This window comes from Lotus japonicus, chromosome 1, assembly GCF_012489685.1.
Source record: "Lotus japonicus ecotype B-129 chromosome 1, LjGifu_v1.2".
Classification (NCBI taxonomy): Eukaryota; Viridiplantae; Streptophyta; class Magnoliopsida; order Fabales; family Fabaceae; genus Lotus; species Lotus japonicus.
This window is the reverse complement of record NC_080041.1, coordinates 85,908,704-85,928,309: the sequence shown is the minus strand read 5'-3', so window position 1 is coordinate 85,928,309 and position 19,606 is coordinate 85,908,704. Positions and strand designations below refer to the sequence as shown.

The window sequence follows — 19,606 nt, the reverse complement described above, 5'->3', positions numbered from 1 at the left end:
GGTTAAAGCACACTCTTTTACCTCTTTCGTTGACAATGATGTACTAATGGCTCGTGAGAAAGAGCTGCATCCTCAAGGAAGCATCTGAAGGAAAGAGCTACAGTTTCTATAGAAGTGAGACAAGGTGCACTCTCAATTTGTTCTACCATGCTCCAAAGTCCGAACCTCCTTGTTATATATAGCTCCATGGTCAATTCATAATGCATTGTGCAGCTTTTTTTAATTTACACTACTCTATTCTATTAATCTTCCTTCAACCTGAAATACCTTGATCAGGGAAGAATGGCAATGGAAAATTAATCTTTTATGTTAAAATATTCAATCTTCTCTGCTCATTCTCAAACAGAAATCAAGGGTAACACGCTATCGTACAGTAAATTATACAATTGATCATAATCTTCCAAAGTAAAGACCTCATCCTCGTAACTCATAAAAATGAACAAAAGTTCCCCACGGACTAGTTTGTAAGGAATTTAACTACTACAAATGCTATAGTGCCTTTTGCTTTTTAATCTACTTCACTTTCAATGAGTTAAAAAATGTTGATTGAGATCACTATCATCATACACAGTACAACAAATATCTGTCTAGTATATATATTGCACCTAATCATCCACTACAACGAATCCAGCATCAAAACCCTCTTTCATTTCTGTATCACTTTCCTTTTTCTCCGGAAGACTTGGATTTTCATTCTTCTCATCCACCAGGCTTGAACAGCTTTCTTTTTTAGGTTCAGATTCTACTACCATATCCTTACTCTCGCCGTCTGCTGAAGAATCAGGTTTGCAGTCTCCTTGAGGGGCTGGTGGTGATATGGTCACTGGTTTGTTATCTGAATTCAATAATGGCGTTTCTGCAATTGGCTGGTCTTCTGTGGGTGCAAGAATTCTGTTGATATCTTCACAAATGCTTTCTAGTGGTTGGAAATTCTTCACCGCATTGGCATCTACTGATTGTCTCGCCAAGGATGTTTGACCTAAATCCATGGGATTTTCCAGCACTACCTTGCACATCTGCAAATACAGAAAAAAGATTGTTGATACAGCTACTCAGTAGAATACTGTTTTTCACCATCTATCTTTTGTTGAAACTTGAAAGAGATGATGAAGTAATCCTATATAAAGAGCAGCACATGAAGAGAGTACAGTAGTACTTATACCTCATTGTAAAGTCGAACTAATTCCATGCGATTTGGATCATTATCACAAGCACCTGAAATATCTTCTAAAGCTGCAGAAAATGGTAGCAGTTCAAGTTAGTTTTCTGATCTTCACTTCCCCATCTTCAGGGAACTTCTTCAAAGATTCTTTTTTGAAATATAGGGGGGGACCACAATAAAAATAACAAACAGAAATATTGACCCATCGATAAAATATCTGGAGAGGTTCTTGCATATTATTGTGCCTAACATTGCAGATTTTGATAAAATTAAACTTGACAGCGCAGATTCAATTTCTGTATCATGTCATATTCTAATTGCCTAGGTGAAATTATCTTGGAGTATGCAAGATTTCCTACATTATCAGATACAAACTAGGTACTGCTGCTGTCTGATCATAGTGATCTAGAAACAAATTATTCGAGAACAACAATAGAATAATACCTATTTTTTCTACTTGTGGCAGTTGATCAATCATTTGGGTATCCATGTCCCTTGATTTATAACTCGGAAAATTTGCAGCCTTGGGTTCACTTTTAAGTTGTTCATTTGTTACTTCATTTGCTTTTGGACCACCCTGCAAACAAAGTTCATGAGGAAAATAAGTCAGTCCACAAGCAAGACTACGCATGACTTTTTGAGTCATAGAAGGAAGCATTAATGCCATGAAAATAAGTTCTCAGGAACTGGAAGATGGTACACATTCAGAAAGTACACTTGTCTCCTATTCCTATAACTTCCAATAAATTCTTCTTTCATCATCCATAACCACCAAAAAGAGAATTAAAAAAAAATTTATCAGCCATGTTTGTCTTGCTTTATCTCTCAACTATGAAGTTAAATTCTAGCATCAGTTCATTTGATCGGCAGTGCCTAACAAGGAAACTTCTGATAAAAGAATAATGCATCTACGATCAACTTCTAATATGATAGGGTTTTGAACTTGAATCCTCAGCATCCCAAAGAGAAGAATTGAAGATTTTATGCACCACCGAATGTTAGTACACTTACAAAGTATTCTTTCTGGTACTCAGCATTGAGTCCTTTTTCCAAGAGAAGAACCCTCTTTTTTACAAACTCAACCTGTCTTCTCTGCATGTCTCTAAAATGATATAATATGGAAGAGTCTTGATATAACTGTGGTTGGTTCTTAGCATCACCCGAACCCTGTGCAACATCAGCTGTTATGTCACTCCCACCATTTTCCCTGGATTGATTGGCAGGTACTTCTGCACTTGTCAAATTTGCACCATTTTGTGCCTGAGAGCCAACTTGTCCTGGTAATGGCAAATTTATCGTGGGAAGATTCAACTCCTGACAGATGAGCTCCTGAATCTTCAGATCCTTATCATCAACAATAGCTTGCCACCTTCCATACCCATGTCTTACATAGAAAAATGTCATGTTAAAAGAATATATGAACAAAATGAATAGACTAAAAATAATACCTAATATCATACAGTTAGAAGATACAATTCTCTGCATTCGTTGAAGAAAACAAAAGATATCTATCTCAATACATACTTCAACACAGCACGCAGTAGAACTAAATCATGCTCTTCCTTCCATATCTTTGCACCCTTCAGTCCTGAATAGCGTGATAATATGTCATCCGAAAACAGTGGAGTTTGAGGATGTTCTGATGCAAACCTCACCTGTCAGTCCACATCCCAAAAGGAAGAAAGCATAATCATCAGATGAAAGCTTCCAATCGTTTTTTTTTTAATAGATGGAACACAGGGCGCAGAATGATATAATATATTAATAACAAAATCATTAAAATACAGAAATTTCATTAGAAACTTACTTTGTCCCTTATCAAGAGAAGAACTGCAATCCTAACAAGCACATCTTGAATTCGGAGTCCTTCTTTTGGAACACCATCTAAGGCAAAATTATGAATAAAAAGGAATTAGGAAATTAAAGATATAGAAAAAAGGGAAAATGAGAGAAGATACGAGTAGCAATAAGGATCTATCACCTGTGAATGTAAGGGAATCAGTTATATCTTCAGCAATATGAGACAAGAAAAGGGTTCCGTAACTGTAAATAACACATGTATCAAGTTCAATCACATAGAATAACATTAAGGTATGATACAAACCATAAGATAGGCAGTTCATTAAAAATAATATCATACAATGTGGTAATGTTTATTATATTTAAAACTTAATTTAATTGCTAATTTTGAGATTTAAGTTAGGCCAAAATTCTAAACTCAAGCGTACTCCCGTCGATGTGAAAGGAATTACCAGAGGTATATCGTGCAGGATTTACCCTAAGGAATAATAATACATTTTCCTTCCAGCTGTTAACGAACTTCGCTAAAACTTTTTGAAGTGACAAATTGCAAAAGAAAAAATAATAAAAACAGTGGAGAAAAATACAAAGCAACATCCTCAACAAGCAATTCAGACGCATGAAGGAACTAGTTAATATTAAATTATACAGACAAGTAGCAACACTATTAAATACAAAAATATACCCCTATTTTAAACCTTGTATGTATCCAGATTGATGTTATTATTGTTACTTTTTTTTTATTTTATGTTGAGAATAGATGGGCACACTGGCACAGCTATCATTAAATCCCATCTCTCCGTCCCGGCAAAAAGTAAGTTAAAATCAATTTCCAACAAAAACGTGTTGCAAATAAAACCTTAAAATTGTATAAAAAAATCCTAAATATGGTAACAGATTAAAGAAAATTGTATTAATACTCTTTAATCTCTTCATAAGTCTTCTGTTTCATGCGGGAAGTGAACTCCTTCCAATCAAAATCACCAACTCCAAACCTGTAATACACATTCGAAGTGAGATAAACCACAGATATAGCCATGCAAAACCTTTTCTTCAATTCAGTACTTAAAATAAATATAACGCAACCTCATTAAAATTTGCACAAACGCAGCTCTCTGATTTTGATTAAAACCTAGTACTCTGAACGCTTTTCCTTCACCTTCCATCAGAGGAAGTGGTTCTGTGCTATCCGCTGCTGATAAAGTTAGAGGATATTAACATCATAGTCAAAGGCCAGATAATCTAGTGTCCATCATTTATCATTAAAATAAATAAATAAGTATTGTTACATACTACGAGCTTTTTTTTTATAAGGCTTTCTAGCAATAGGAGCCCCGCCCCCAATAGAATTTGTTTCACCATCACTAAGCTCTGCTTCATAATTGTCATCTTCACCATCAGAGCTTACATCTTCTAGACCAGCAAGGTCGTCGTCCTCAACAGAAACCATCTGGGAAATCAAGGAATAATAAATAGTTAAATACTACCTGAAAAACATTAAAAAAAAGGAAACTTAAAAAAGAAAAATTAACCACCCAAGTTGTAAAACACCCACACCCTGACAAACAAAAAACAAACTCCAAGCACCAAAGTCCTAGATGTCAATATTCAGTTAAACAAATCATTAGCATGTCATTTATTGAGAAGAAAAAGGAACAAGTTCGACAAAACCATAATAAGGAAGTTAGAAAAAGCGAAATTAGAGAGTAAACAGAATATTTATTGACACTGTTGAATGACACCTCACACAAATTCATAATGACTAAAGGAAAAATAATCTTTTATATTTTGCAAAATGAAAAAAGAAAATGGCATAAATACCAAAATCACATACCAGCTTGCGGTTCCGCTTCCCTTTCCCCAAGGTATTAAACTCCTCGACTTTATGCTCTTGATATTTGTCTCCTAACAACTCCTCCCAGAAATGTGTTCTATCTGAGCTGTTGTTTACAGTCTCCATGGCTTTCTTTTGTGCTGCCTCTGCTGCAGCCTCAGCTTCATCAACATACTCAAAATTTGCAACCTAGATCATATAACCCACTTAGTCAATCAAAAGCATAGAACCCATTAGAAGTATAATAAAACTATTCATGCGGTGTCTCTTCACCCAACAGGTTAAAGTTTTAAGTAGTGTGTTTATGAAATGATATCAGAGCCTATATGATCAAGTGGTTTACGGTTTGATCCTTGTTGTTTCCTTTCTTCCAATAAGAAGTTAAATTTCAGTACAAGGTAGGTGGACCTGTCCAACATGCAAGCTTCAAGCCTAAACAAATTGCAGTAAAATCATTCATGTCTCTTCACTCAACAACTTCAGCTTTTAGTATAGTTAGTTCATGTCAGAACCCAAGCAGAAACCAAAAAAAAAAAAAACAAATTGCAGTAAAAGATTTTGTACAGTTACTTCATGGAATAAAGGTAAAATTGGCGTTGATAGACAGCATGAGAAGGTAACAGAGCCAGAGTGCTCCATATAAAAGAATTGCAAGCAATTTAGTCACAACTTTGCCAGATTTTGAAGAAAGAAGCAGCACTTTCAAGAAAAAAATTGTCAAAACAAATAACGGCAATAGCAATTCTGAATTTAGCCATTCATCAAGTTTCATAAAATCTACCTGAAAACTTTATATGAATGAGTTCATTTAGCAGTTACATATACCAGATATTTAAACTCCAAATATTAGGCTGAAAAAATTCATGTCATAAATACAATAAAAAAAATAAAGAAAGCAAAGCAAAGAAACTTCCGCTTAACATTTAAAATTAATTTGATTGAATTTTCTTAAAAAAAATTAATAAATAGAAAAGCATGGTGAAAGCAGTAGCAGCAGAATAATGTACGCACTTCAGGGTAGGGATAAAGTTAACGATAATCCACCAGAAAATTCACATATACATCAACACTTGCCAATTCTAAAGGCTAGCCAAAATATATGCACAACGAAGTTAAATAATCATGACCAGTGGATCCCCATAGCAATGTTTTCACAACAAAACAAGCTAATCCAAAAGGTAAAAAGTGACAGTTGAGCTTTTTAAGCTGAGACTAATTCAGTGGCACTTCTAAGATCCAATTTTCTCATGATTAATTAATGAGTCCACATGTGTTTTTATAAGCCCTTATATGTTTCTTGCTATAAAATGATGAGTGCCAGGTAGATAGCAACGGCACATCAACAAACCAAAACCAAAGTGAATAAACATTAAGAGCACAAAAATGTAAATGCAGATTATCTGGTAGTCAACCTTAAAGGCCTTCAGAAATCCATTTTCATCTTCATCATCCAGAGTAGTTTCTTCATCTCCAACTTGGTCACGATCCAGCAACCTATTATGATGAAATATACAAAGAATAAATTTCTCAGTCATATTCCTAGTTCATGTTTGAGGAGAAGTGCTTGAATACCTATCGATAGCTGCTGCATCATAATGGATCTGGCGAGATTTTACTGCTTCATCATTCTCTTCTGCAAATAATTCCTTCGAGCCATACCTTATGATGTCATCCAACTCTTCCTAAGCACAATTGATAGTCAAAAGCTACCATCAAATCTTTCAGCAATACTGGGCTCAATTGGATATAGGTCAAATTTTCAACTTGTAATTAAATACTGAAAACACCAATTCCATATGACTTCAATATTTTAGAAAATATGAATCTATCCCAGACTCAATAAATATAAAAAAATAAATAAGAATATGCAACTAGTACACATCAGGAATTTTTAATGAGGGGAGGGGGGGTAAGGAGAATGACATTCAAGGACCCACGAAAAGCACATAGGACCATGTAGGAAGCTATAAAGCTAATGTGTTTATTCATATATAAAGTGGCTAAAAATATTTAAAGCATATGATTGCTCTATTATAAAAGAAGGGGTTTTAGTGAGGTATTTGGTGCGTTCTGAAAAAGTTCAATGCCTGGTGCTTTCCTCTTCCTGTTTTCTGGAGTTCAGTCAATAGTTATTTCTGGGAATTAACTTTGTCTGATACGCAGAGAGAAGAGTTGTGATCGCATCAACCCTTTTAGGAGCATATGCCATATCCTAGCTTTTGGTGTTTTTCCTTTTACCCATCTAAATAAAATTTATCCTTTTATAAAAAAAAAATCAGAACTCCCAACACACAGGTTAATACTACGGGGATGTTAGATAGATATACTCCAAAACCTGTCAAAGAAGAGGGGGATGAAAAATGAAGAAACAAACAGAACCAAAAGTGAAGTGATTTTAATCAATCTGTGTGTTGAAGTTGCAGAGTTTTAGAGAAGGAATGAGAGAAGAGAAGAGAAACAACAAAGACTTTGTCATGATATGATATATGAAGTGATACAAAAGACAACAGCACTAACTCTTATTGATTCTGATGCCAAACTCCTAATCCTAATAAAAGAGGAAAACATTATGATTAATATACTCCTAACCTTGATAAAGTAAGGAAACAAATGACAAGATATAAGGAAGTACGCAAAATAAGCCTAAGAAATAATCTAAGATCTGATCAAGATATTATAAGATATTCGTTATATAACCTAACACTCTGTTCTCTCTTTTAGGCCTTATTAATTTAAGGTTAATACTTTGAGGACAGTGTGAGTAGAAGGCAGAGAGAATTTGGGCTGTAAAGGGCAGTTACAAACTTGCCTACATGGCAAGAAACATGGGAAAAGGAGGAAACTGACTAAAGGGAAGGGAAGAATCTGGGAGAGGGAGGTGTGAATTGTGGAAGGGGGAAAGGATTTGGAGGGTTGGAGTATTCTGTGCTTCTGCATAATTCCCCTGTATTGTGTTTCCTTGTAATTCCCTAGTCCCTGAATTTATAGCTTTTACAGAGAGATACAACTGCTTATAAGGAGCATGGCCTACCTATTTCCTAAAACAGAGAGCTACCTGCCTACCTCTGCTTGTAAGAAGCTTGGCCTCCATACTTCTAGATTCAGTTAGAAATAAAATCAATTTATGTGATATTCCAGTACAAATACAAATATGTAAAAGTACCCCAAAATGCATATTCTGACTAGAAGGTAAAATAAACAATGTGATGAACAGGGATTTTGACCGATGAGGCAATGACAATAAATAAGCATACATGAATTGAAAAAACATGTCTTTTATATTCCTGAGTCCAATAATAAAGAACTAGTCTCCCCTTTCCACCTGGTTCTACAATTTTAGTCATATCAGCAGCGCTTTAAAGTATCAAAAAAATAAGAAAAAGGTGAAAAAAAGACAAGATAGCACCTAAAAAATTGTGGCCTTAACAACAAAACCGTTAACTTTATCAGTTTCACGACAAAAGCTTTTACTTTTAAAAAGTAATTATTTACCTGATTAATATTTTGAGCCTTAAGCCTCCCTACAACAAGGTGTTCCAACACCATTTTCTTCTTAGTCATCTCCATCATCCTTTCTTCAATTGTTCCTCGTGTTATAAGCCTATAAATCAACACCTATAATGCCAGAACCATTAGGACATTTTAAGCCCACAATAACAATCAAGTTCACATCAACGAAAAACTCAAACCTTGTTAGTCTGTCCAAGTCGATGAGCTCTGGCCATAGCTTGTAAATCAGCATGAGGATTCCAATCACTAAAGAATGATATTTTGATCAGTGAATTAAATATAAAATTGGACTAAATTAGACAATAATAACACAAAAATAAAGGCTTAATCTTTCAGCTTCACATAGATTGTAAGCATACCATAAAAAATAAAAAAAATAAATGAGGATCACCGATTGTTTATTTAACTTCAAAACAGCCAAGATGTTAACGACTATTAAAAAAGGGCACTAAGGGAAACGTATTGGGCAAAATATTTCAACCAAAAATTCTCCAAGTACTCATCCATTAGAATAAAAAATGCCAATGTACTTCAACTGTCGTTAGAGTCATTAAAATACATTAATAGATTGTTCCTAAAGGAAAGTTAGAACAAGCAATGCAAGAATCTCGAATTCTCTTCTAGTACCATTCATACTGCCCTTATCCAATCCTTATATCATCATATCTTAAAACAGGACAAGAAGGAAAAACGCCTACATAAATCTTGAAGAAGAGTTTCAACTCCCCTTAAAATTATGCTTCTTTTCTGGACCTCATTTAGCAGTAGTCTCCATAAACTCATTTGATGGCATGTTTCCCAAATCACTAAAACATATTCGCTAAAGAGTTCAGGAAATTGCCAATCAACCTTTAATGCCATATTTTGGAAAGCAAGACAACCAGATCAGGAAGTTGCTTTCTCAAATACTATATAAGGTTTCAATAGTCAATCTTCCCCTGTACTTGCAAGCTACGCCCGATGTTGTCATCCATAAATAGGCTGGTCATGTCTCGCGAGCATAACAGATTGAGGTCAAGAAAAAGAGAGGGGGAGGGGGGTACAGAGACCATAAAAATAAAGAAGTAAAAAATCAACCACGCAACAATCAATCATATAGAATAGAAGAATGATAATGAATAGCCAGGCACCAAGAAACTACTATCTTGCAGCAAATTTCAATTGTTCGGCCATGTAAATTTATTGAATATAGAAGTTGTAATTGTGGATGTGAAGGTATTTTTAATCCAAAATAGAAAACCTTGAGACAGTAAAACTTGTTTCATGGCCATTTTCAATTATATTTTTCATTAAACTATTATTCTAGACAGAAAAAAAACAATTACAGGGATTTAAAGGTTCACCTATCATATATAATAACTGTGTCAGCAGTTGCGAGGTTTATCCCCAATCCCCCAGCTCTAGTAGAAAGAAGAAAGCAAAATCTTGAAGAATTTTTGGCATTAAAACGATCTATCCGTATTTGTCTTTCAGCTCCACCAACCTTGCCATCTATCCTTTCATACAGCCATTTCTAGTTTTTTTTAAAGAAAAAAATGAACAGAATATCATAGTGAAACATTCAGCTTCAGAAACCATTTGGTTAGTCAAAAACTGAACAAGATCATATGGATACCTTGTAAGAACAGTAATCTTCAAGCAAGTCCAGCATGTGCTGAAATTGGGTATATATGAGGACTCTATGCCCTTGCTCTTTAAGCTTTACCATCATCTTGTCCAGCAATTGCAATTTCCCTGACGATTCCAGCAGCTGTCTGTCAAATAGAAATTAAAAAGAAAAAATGGAGTAAATCACTTGTACAGGCCATACCACAATAACGCCATTCAAAATTATCACCGAGTATTTCATCTTAGTTACAGCTAACAAATAAAAAAAGCTAATAAATTTACATGAAAAGGAAAAAAGAAAAATAAATACATTTCTTACAGGCAACAACATTACACCAGTAAAAAAATGATATAAGAGCTTACTTGTGGAATTCTTTTGGATCGTCAATATCTGGTTCAACTCCTTCTAACATGAAAGGATGACAACAGAGCTTGCGCAGTTCCATAACAACATTAATAAGAGAAATCTGATTCACAACATACGAAACACAATAACACAAAATATTGTTAAGAATTTTGGCACTTTACTTATGAAGCTAAGAGTAAGAGTAAACCCGAAAAGATCAGTTCATCAAAGCATGCATCTTGCCTGTGCACCACCACGACGAGTTAATAACTGATAATTGCGAGTCAAAATTGCCTTATAATATTCTTTCTGTTTGCTGCTCAATTCAACACGTAGGATAAGTTCCTTTTTGGGTGGTAGTTCCTTCATGACATCTTTCTTCACTCCTGCAAGGGCATCAAAAAAAAAATCACAACTCAGAAATACGTGCAAATTACCGCATAGTTTGTTATCAGAAACATTGAGTAACGAAGCTTCTGAGAGCACTTTTGCAATTTAAATTAATGCTAAAATTAAAATCATCAAATTAAATTATCAGAAATCGGCAGTAGCCCCATGCACTTCAAGGCCTACCACTAAATCAAACAATACTGAAAGCCATTCAGGCTTCACCAATTAAACATCAATTCCTTTCCCCAAGCAAAGTTAAGAGATTAATGGACCAGCACCAGGACAGATGCCAACATCTGCCAATCACTTCTCTTCTAGTTGACATAGTCAAAGGAGTGTCCCCGGTGACCAACACACGTCGACACATGTCTAAAACCTTTTGGCGGTGTCTCAATAATTTTTTTGCTTCTCGCCTCAGACACAGCGCGGACACGCCTTGAACACTTCTAAAGAGAGTAAGACGATACCTCTTGAGCAAGGAACATATATGGGCAACACAAAAGTAGCACAACTTAAACTAATAGGCTCAATGCTAGATTATAAATCTAGAGATTAAGTAAAACTCCAGACAAGCAGAAATTAAGTGCGATTGCATCATTTATTCAAGATTAAGATACATACTTCGCAGAAGATGTGGGGCCAACATTTTATGAAGCCTTGAAATCTGTTCCTCTTGATTGATGTCCTTAAATTCTTCCTGGAACTCCTCTAAACTTCCAAACTATCAGCAGTTAAAAAAAAATCATAAGATACCTGGGACATTGATGGGGAAATCCAAAAACATAATAGAGTTTAACTTAAAGTACAATCCTCAGACTAACCTTCCCAGCATCAAGGAAGTGCATAAGCATAAAAAGTTCATCCAAGTTATTCTGAAATGCACCAGACAAGCTATTGTTACAGTACTTTTCAACACAGATAAACTCAATACATGCAACCAAGCTTTAAATTAAAAATATGTACATTAAGAGGTGTAAAGTGTAGCGCACAAGTAATTTGTAAATTTTAATAGGAAATTTGAAAAAAAAATCATACTTATTAGATTTCCAGAACCAAAACAAATTAATATTCAAACATGCAATAGTAACTTTATTGCTCTAGACACACAGAAATACAAAACACCAGCTAAAAGCTAAGACTCACAATCAATCATCATGTGATTCCATTATCGAATTTAAGATATTGTTTTGACAAAGAGAAACTCTTTGGAGAGGTTGACCTCTGATTGGTGGAGCAACTGACATTGTTGAAAACTCAGAACTCTGTAAATCTAATTCTCATTCATTTCGAGGTAGTGATACAATGAACCATAGTACAGTATTTATAGAAGGATATAAAGCTTGATGAATTAATAAATGAAGGTAAGTATCAAATTATCAATGCACATCATCATATAGTGAAATAGTGAAATGGTTCAACCTCTTGAGAGCTCTACCTCAACATAGACTTACCCTTTGCCATTTACATTCACATTATTAAATATTCGATGGTATTATGTGCAACGCTACTATATCATAACAATTCACACATAGACATATTGGAGTGACAAATAACAAATATTATACTGAGTATCCATGAAAACAAAAATCTCATTTTGGATATATTCAAAAACCCAAATGCCCTTTTTAAGCAAAGTTATGTGCAGTTCAAAAATCAGTAATGCACCATAAATAATATGACTCAAGTTTAGAAAATGGAACTCGTAGTATTAGTCAGTAGTCACAACACAACCTATCCAGACAAAATACAACCAGCAAGTCCAGAAAAAGAAGCAAAAACACAATTCAATTTACCAAATACCAATAATAAAAAATTAGGATATAATCCCATAATTAACAATCTATGAAACAATTTAAAGTGAACCTGAAGTGGAGTCCCAGTCAAGAGCACACGATGCCTGCTAGAATATTGCGTCAATGAAGAAAATAATTTTGAATCCTTATTTTTTAGACGATGCCCTTCATCAACTATCTACATACATATAGATGCCAAACTATCAGCTTAATTGAGAAACCAAAAATTAGAACAGCAAGAATATTCTTGAGGGAACTGTCAAACTAATGTTTTTTAGTTCTGGAAATTTAATGGTAAGTATAACTTACCATGGATTCCCATTTTATCGGTTTCAACGATGTTGTGTCAAGGTTGATCATCTCATATGATGTCAAAAGGACATCAAACTTAATCCTATCTTGCTTGCTTTCACTAACTATTTGACCAGATTTCTTTTTCTTGATCTTCTTCTGCTTTTTTGGAAAGTAAAATTCGTACTCTCTTATAACAGTACGGGCTTGGGCAGACCCAACATACATAACCTGCAGAAACAAACATACAATTAAAACAGTAAATACCTAAAAAAACATATTAATGAGAAATCCCTGTTTACATACGACATTCATTTGAGGGGCCCATGTTGCAAATTCCCGTTCCCAGTTTCGCAATGTTGACAGTGGAGCAACCACCAGATGTGGTGAGATACCCTCTTTATAAAGGGATGCTAAGAAAGCAATACTTTGTATGGTTTTACCTGCAAATGTGAAATTCAGTCATCACTCATCAAGGTGCAATAACATACGTCTCTAAAAACTCCAAATTAAGGGCAGAGGGAGGGAAGACAAGAGTTAAAAAGGGGTACGTAAAGTATCAACCCGATGGGGTAGGTTCAGCTTGAAACCACCAAAGCATTTTGATTGAAAAGTTAAGTACCACTATACGCCCTTATTGAGCTTATGACATGCCCTTGCCTTGGGAACGGAGCAGCCTCACATCCCCTAAATTTTTTATTTACCCTAAAACAGAGAAGGAATAAATAGATGGAGAATAGGAGAATAAGAGAAACAGAGACTAAGTACCAAGTCCCATTTCATCAGCGAGTATAACATGAGTTTGCTTGGACCAAGAAAATCGTAAGAAGTTCAACCCTTCAAGCTGATATGGATGCAGAGTACCTTCATTAACATGAAAATTAAATCAGGTGATCTAGATCAACCAAATCTGAAAATTAAAGATAAAGCAAAATATTGGCAGTAGAATAGATCAACTAAAAAACATACCTCCTGAAAGAAACTCGGGGCTATTTTCATACTGTTGAAATTCTTTCTGCTGTTTTGTCAACTCCCCATCATCCTTAAAATTGCTTTTTTGCTTACCGGAAGAAAGTTTGCTGGATCTAGACCGTAATCTATGGAATTTTTCTATTTCTGGCTGAAATGCAGAAATATCTGACTCATATTCCCAATAGCATTCATCATATGGAAGCTCTTTCCACTTCACAAAATATTCCCTTTCTTCATCATCACCACCCCTGTACCATTTAAACAACACATTCCATGAAAACATGTACATTTTTTGATATTTATATTGGGGAAAAAATAGCACAAAATAATTAAGCAAACTTTCTAAGCCACTAGCTTGCACATTGTAGTGTCACCATTCTCTCTCATGACCATGAGACAAACTAATGATAGTTTTCTTTTTTTCATGAAGAGGGGGGGCGGGGGGGAAGAAGAAGAGTTTGATGAAGAGAAGGGAAAATAAAATCAGAAATTAAAGATATCAGAAAATTTTCTTTTTGATGGAACTATTTTCCATTACTTGACTAGGATAGATTCCAATAAGATTCATCAAAATATAAGTGGGGAGGACTAGCAGAAAAACTGAGAACCAAATTGAAGATTCTAAATTCCTTATGCCTGAAAATAATAACTATGAAACTGTGAAGGACACAGTCACACAAACGCAGAAAGACTCAGAGAGGGGGGGGGGGATTATTTCAATTGAGTTGCTGAATTGAAAATTCTAATAAAATAGTCTACAAGATTGCATGCAATTCAAAAATTAATTGAAACTTCACAGTACAGATTTATTTATAAATCTCAGTTTGATATACCTTTTAATAACTCTTTATAAATGGTATATTCTATCAATCCAACTGTTCAAGTAAAAATTCTAATGAAGTGGATCATGACTACAAAATTTCATACAATTCAAATTTTATTTGATACTAATTGCACCACTTTATTTTTATTGTTGTCAAAATTTTAGTATAATCGTTCATCAGCATAATATATTATTGAATCGTTGGATTATTAACATTTTCATTTTACAAGAAGTTATTAGGTGGTGTGATGTAATTGCCCAACACTTACATCAAGAATGGTAGTTTGGACATGACTTAACATCACACCACCACTTTCTAACTGTCACTAAAATGCTGGAAAAATAATATCAAGTATTCAAATTTTAAGTTCTATTCCGAAATTAGGAACATAATCATGAATCATCTCATCTTATGTTGCATATGCGGAAGGAGGAAAACAAAATCCCACATAGTTGAACCTGCTAGCAATTATCCGATCAACTGTAGTCCATTCAGGACGAATGGCAACAAAGTCTTCATCAGAAGTATTGACAGATGCCATTTGACGATGGAAGTTGTTCACTTTGGTCTTTAGACGAGGATGGTTCTTAAAAGCTTTGAGAAACTCTTTCTCTGGAACCCTAGAGAAAAAAATATGTGCAGGTAAATACAAAATACTCAAAATAACATCCTCAAAAGCATAAATTTGAGAAAATAATAATGATGAACATGATACTGAAAACCTAAAAATGGGAGTGAGAATAAATAGACAGAATAAAATTGAGGAATGGATATAATACATAATAAGCATTGAAGAAGGTCTACTAAACACAATGGAAAGGTGGAATAAAATAACGGATGAGTTGCCACAACTTTACCATGTGCAGTGCAAATATGATAGCCCCTTCCACTTAACAAGGTATTGTTTAACAAAAGTTTGTTTTGACCCCAATTTTGTGGCATCACTGTCATCAGCTACAGTAGGGCGCATCTCACAATCAAGTAACTTATCAATATCATTAAGTGGGCTAACCTGCAAAAATATATATGTAAGTACGTACAGGCTATTATTCAAGCAGAAATCTATTGTAATATTGCTGGTATAAACATAAACACCTACACATTCAGGGCACCTCCAGTTGTCTGGAAGAGGACCTTTAAATGGTGGAAGTAAACACTTGGAATGATAAGCATACGTGCAAGTTTCACAGCTCAGAAGATTTCCACTTTCTCCACAGGCTTGACATGAATCCTCTTTCTACTTAGTACAAAAAAATCAAAACAAGGAGTGGAGAGAATGAGTACAAAACTTTTACGAATTGTAAACTATAATGCAACAACACCAAATTTGCAAACATGCTCACAATATCAAACAATGTCAAATATACAACATTTACGGATAGAAAAATTGGAACTACCTTTAACTGCCATTATTAATTAGAACAATAATATTCCTAATGTGTGTAACGAAAAGCCTTCATATTTCACCTTTGGATAAAGGAAGAAATTCTGGCAGTTAGCGAAGAGGAAACAAGAACAAGAGTAGAGGATAGCATACTTTTTAGATAAACCAAAAAGTAAAATGAAAACAGGGCTTTCTGAATTTCGCTAGCCCCCAACAAAGAAACTTCTTGATTCTTAAATCATAAGTATCAGATTATGACTCCGTGTTATTTCTCAGAATGGGTTAATCGATGTTGGAAAACATGTTATAAGAGTGTATCAAAGGAACTCCTAAGGCGATGAAGCAAGAAGATAGAAGGAATCAGCACCTCCTGCTGGTTGAGGCACTGCCCCTTCAATGACGCACATGCGTCTAGTGCCTTCAGCACAATATTGATAACTGTAAACGACCCAAAAGCCCAGCCATATTGCCAGCTAACTATGATGTTAGAAGAGGTAAACTAGACAGAACGGTAGAAAAAATACTGAATTATCAAACTGTGGGACTCTTAGCAGCAAGCAGCTTGGGGTTTGTTTTGTAAATTGAACATAGTAATATTTTATTTTTACTATGAAATAAGAATGATTGCTTGACTGTTTGTGTATTTAATTTGCACGGCAATCTCAAATATTTTACCTCTTTTTTTCTTTTACTAATGTTGACAGCATCCTTCAAAGAAGCACGTGCTTATTTCCATCTCTAAACTCAAGATATTAAGGCTCTGTTGAGACTTGATAATTGGATTTTGGAGGGGAGGGTTTAGGGAATTTCAGGTGTATGAGAACTGAGAAGCCTCTGGTTTGGGTGTTCTTCAAAAAAAGGGGAAGGGTTTGGGGAATTTCTGAAAACCCTTCAAGACCCTCCCTCAGTTATTTTGCTGAGTTCCCTTGAATTGGGGGGTTTTGAGAAATTTTGAATTTCCAGACAAGGGGAGGGTTTACCCTCTCTTCCCCTCCCCTCCCCTTCCCCTCAAAGCCCGCTCCCCTCCCCTAAAAACTCTCAAACAAAGCCTAAAGCTCCAAAGAGCCTTCACTATCTAGGCCATATTGAAGCCCTTGTATTAGCGACTATACTTCCATACCAAAATACACATTATTAGAGTGAAAATTTTAAGGGAAAATCTTACACCAACAAACTTGTCACCAATCAACATGGATTAGTAGGTCAGGAATGTTCATAACTTTCAAATTTATCAAGGAGATCTCAAATTGGACTGGAAATTCCAATGAGTTTCTCGTATCACAGAAAAAATAAGAACTATCAGACACCATATGAAGCACTGACCAGTGCACTGAACACTATAATACCTAAGATGTAAACAAGGTTCATGAAATATAAGCATAACAAGCTCAAATAAAAATCAATAAGCTAAAAAATGAAGCAACATACCGCATCACTTCTGACTATCCTCTCCATATTTTCCAGAACTGTTCCAGGTTTTTTAGGTAAAAGATCATCATCATCTGACTCATCAAGATTGTAAACTGGTCGGCGATCTGATCTTACCCGAAGCCTCTCAACCAAGCTACTCATCTTCTGCAAATAATAATTGAAATCCTTAAGCACACAAGAAGACGAAAGAACAATTTGTCAATTCCAACTTCCATCAACCAAACCCTCCAATGAGTGACCAATTTTCATAATGAACCAAGAATCATCAAAGGAGGGCTGAAAAGAATGGCAGGCTAGGCTAACATTTTTCCTTTGAAATAAGTTTATAATCCTGAAACAAGGAACTAGATCCTCTACAAAATTGGTTTACCAACTGCACAAGGTGTAACCACAATCCTGTAGCTCTAACTTTTTCCCCTTCACATATTTTACTTTCAATTTCATATAAAACAAACACTAAGGATGGTCAAGTGCAGGTGATCACAACCCCAGAAACAAAAGGGATCAAAATCACAGAAGCCCAAAATCCAGGAACAAACGTATCATCTTATAGTATCCTTCTGACCAAAAGAACACTTTCCCCACGTAATGCAGCAAAATTGATGCTTGAAAAAACATAAATCCATAAAACCTAATCCCTCAAATGCATTCTATGCAACACAGCATGATAAAACAGTACCCTACTGAACCAACAAATCAGATGAAGAAGAAAAGCATGTTAGTGTCAATTCTTGGTGATCATGCATGGTATCACCCAACAACACTTGCAATTTACCAAAAACAAAGCAGAAACCCTAGACTTGAGAAAAGTGAAAACCCCCCATTTTTGAGAAATTTTGAGAGCAATCAGTGATGGAAGTGAAATTGAGAGTGAGATGTACCGTAGAGTGCAGGATTTTCCGGCGATCTGGACGACGGAGCTGCGGAATTTCGCGGGAGAAAGCGAAGCCTGAGAAATGAGAGAATAAAAATGAATAAATAAATAAATAAAGAAAAACAAAATGCAAAAATGGCGGTGAGAGTTGAGAGAGAGAGAGAGAGAGAGAGAGGAACAGGGATGGATGGTAGAGTCACCTGGACAGTGACGAGATTTAACATTCAACAACAAAGGCACCTCTTTATATATCCAAAACTTAGGACAAACAAATTAACCAAGAACTCAGATTATCGGCTTCAGAAACCTTTGTGATGACAATAAAATTAAATAATATATAAAATATAAATGACAAAAAGCAGCATCTTTATTCATTTCCTCAAAATAAAGAAATACCAATAAAACCAGTAGGTATATATAGTTGGGCTCTTTAAGCATCTAATCGGGTTTAATCCCGAAATAGCATGTATGAAGAAAAAATTATTAGAAGAGACTTACGCACTTAATATGATCTCAGGGCCTTAATAGAATTAGTTTCATGATGATCGTCCGCGAGTTGGAGAATTAATAAGTCGATTCATGTAATTTGATCCAATTTTCAATGAGATTTAGTGTGTGTTTGAATTGAATAGAAGTTAAGCTTAAAGTATCCATGAAACTTTGTGATAGAGATAAAATGAAATATACAATAATATTGAAAATGACAAAAGCAACTTTTTTTCCAGGTCAGTAGTCATGAGACTAATACATCGAGACTCAAACTATTAGATATCACATTAAGGGGTAGACTTCTCCTAACAAATCATCATCCATATACGCATTGATATAAAATTACATTATTAATCACATGGCATTTTTATTTATAAATATGAGAAAAAAGATAATGCATCGACAGTGTAAAGTTTTTTACACCGTCAACCAATCAGATTGTAAGGATGTGTCACGTCAATTAATGAAATTAAATAAAAAAATAAATTTTCTCACATCCTTGAAATATGATTAGTTGAGGGTGTACAAAAATTGACGTGACACATCCTTGAAATCTAATTGGTTGACGGTAAGTGCATAGAAATTAAACTCTATAAATATTACTAAATGAATGAGGATATGAGACTTTACCACCAAAACAAACTTGCACTCTACTTAGGTCTCATTAGGGAAAGTCAGCTTCTACAATGCTAACTCCACAAACTTGATTTGCCTCTTTGCCCTGCGTGTTTTACCAAAGGAAATAAGAGAGGTGTGAGAAACAAATGAGATTTCATATATGAATATAAAACACCACATATATTTAAACAAACTATTTACCTATAGTGGATTGTAAATTTGTGTGATCTCCTTCAAAAGTCTTGTTTTGATCTATAGATCTTGTCATGGTGAAAAGACT

The 19,606-nt window shown here is 34.8% G+C and overlaps 1 protein-coding gene across 2 annotated transcripts; it reads right to left on the bottom strand.

Moving 5' to 3' along the window:
* Window positions 1-369: 369 nt before the first annotated feature.
* LOC130726642 (CHD3-type chromatin-remodeling factor PICKLE) lies at window positions 370-18,537 on the bottom strand. Of its 2 annotated transcripts, none has more exons than XM_057577948.1 (32): window positions 18,420-18,537; window positions 18,227-18,294; window positions 17,343-17,489; window positions 15,630-15,767; window positions 15,388-15,542; window positions 14,989-15,150; window positions 13,704-13,954; window positions 13,503-13,598; window positions 13,041-13,177; window positions 12,753-12,965; window positions 12,514-12,621; window positions 11,472-11,522; window positions 11,272-11,371; window positions 10,504-10,646; window positions 10,278-10,381; window positions 9,922-10,060; window positions 9,650-9,819; window positions 8,486-8,552; window positions 8,289-8,411; window positions 6,369-6,478; window positions 6,209-6,290; window positions 4,797-4,985; window positions 4,256-4,412; window positions 4,049-4,157; window positions 3,883-3,957; window positions 3,144-3,205; window positions 2,970-3,046; window positions 2,687-2,817; window positions 2,174-2,546; window positions 1,607-1,739; window positions 1,163-1,233; window positions 370-1,016 (listed from the first exon to the last, which is right to left on the bottom strand). In XM_057577948.1, the coding sequence occupies exons 3-32, from the start codon at window positions 17,484-17,486 to the stop codon at window positions 606-608; spliced, it is 4,281 nt and encodes a 1,426-aa protein (XP_057433931.1). In that variant the 5' UTR covers window positions 17,487-17,489; window positions 18,227-18,294; window positions 18,420-18,537; the 3' UTR covers window positions 370-605. The 2 variants fall into 2 exon arrangements, with proteins under 2 accessions (XP_057433931.1, XP_057433938.1); XM_057577955.1 differs by having other exon boundaries at window positions 4,049-4,154.
* Window positions 18,538-19,606: the final 1,069 nt, after the last annotated feature.

Excerpts from the sequence above, each read along its gene's own strand:
- LOC130726642 (XM_057577948.1), bottom strand. The coding sequence starts at position 17,486 with ATGAGTAGCTTGGTTGAGAGGCTTCGGGTAAGATCAGATCGCCGACCA. Across the intron at positions 8,553-9,649 it reads ACAGTTATTATATATGATAG|TGATTGGAATCCTCATGCTG; the intron begins GTGAACCTTTAA and ends ATCATTCTTTAG. Across the intron at positions 4,158-4,255 it reads TTATAAAAAAAAAGCTCGTA|CAGCGGATAGCACAGAACCA; the intron begins GTATGTAACAAT and ends TAACTTTATCAG.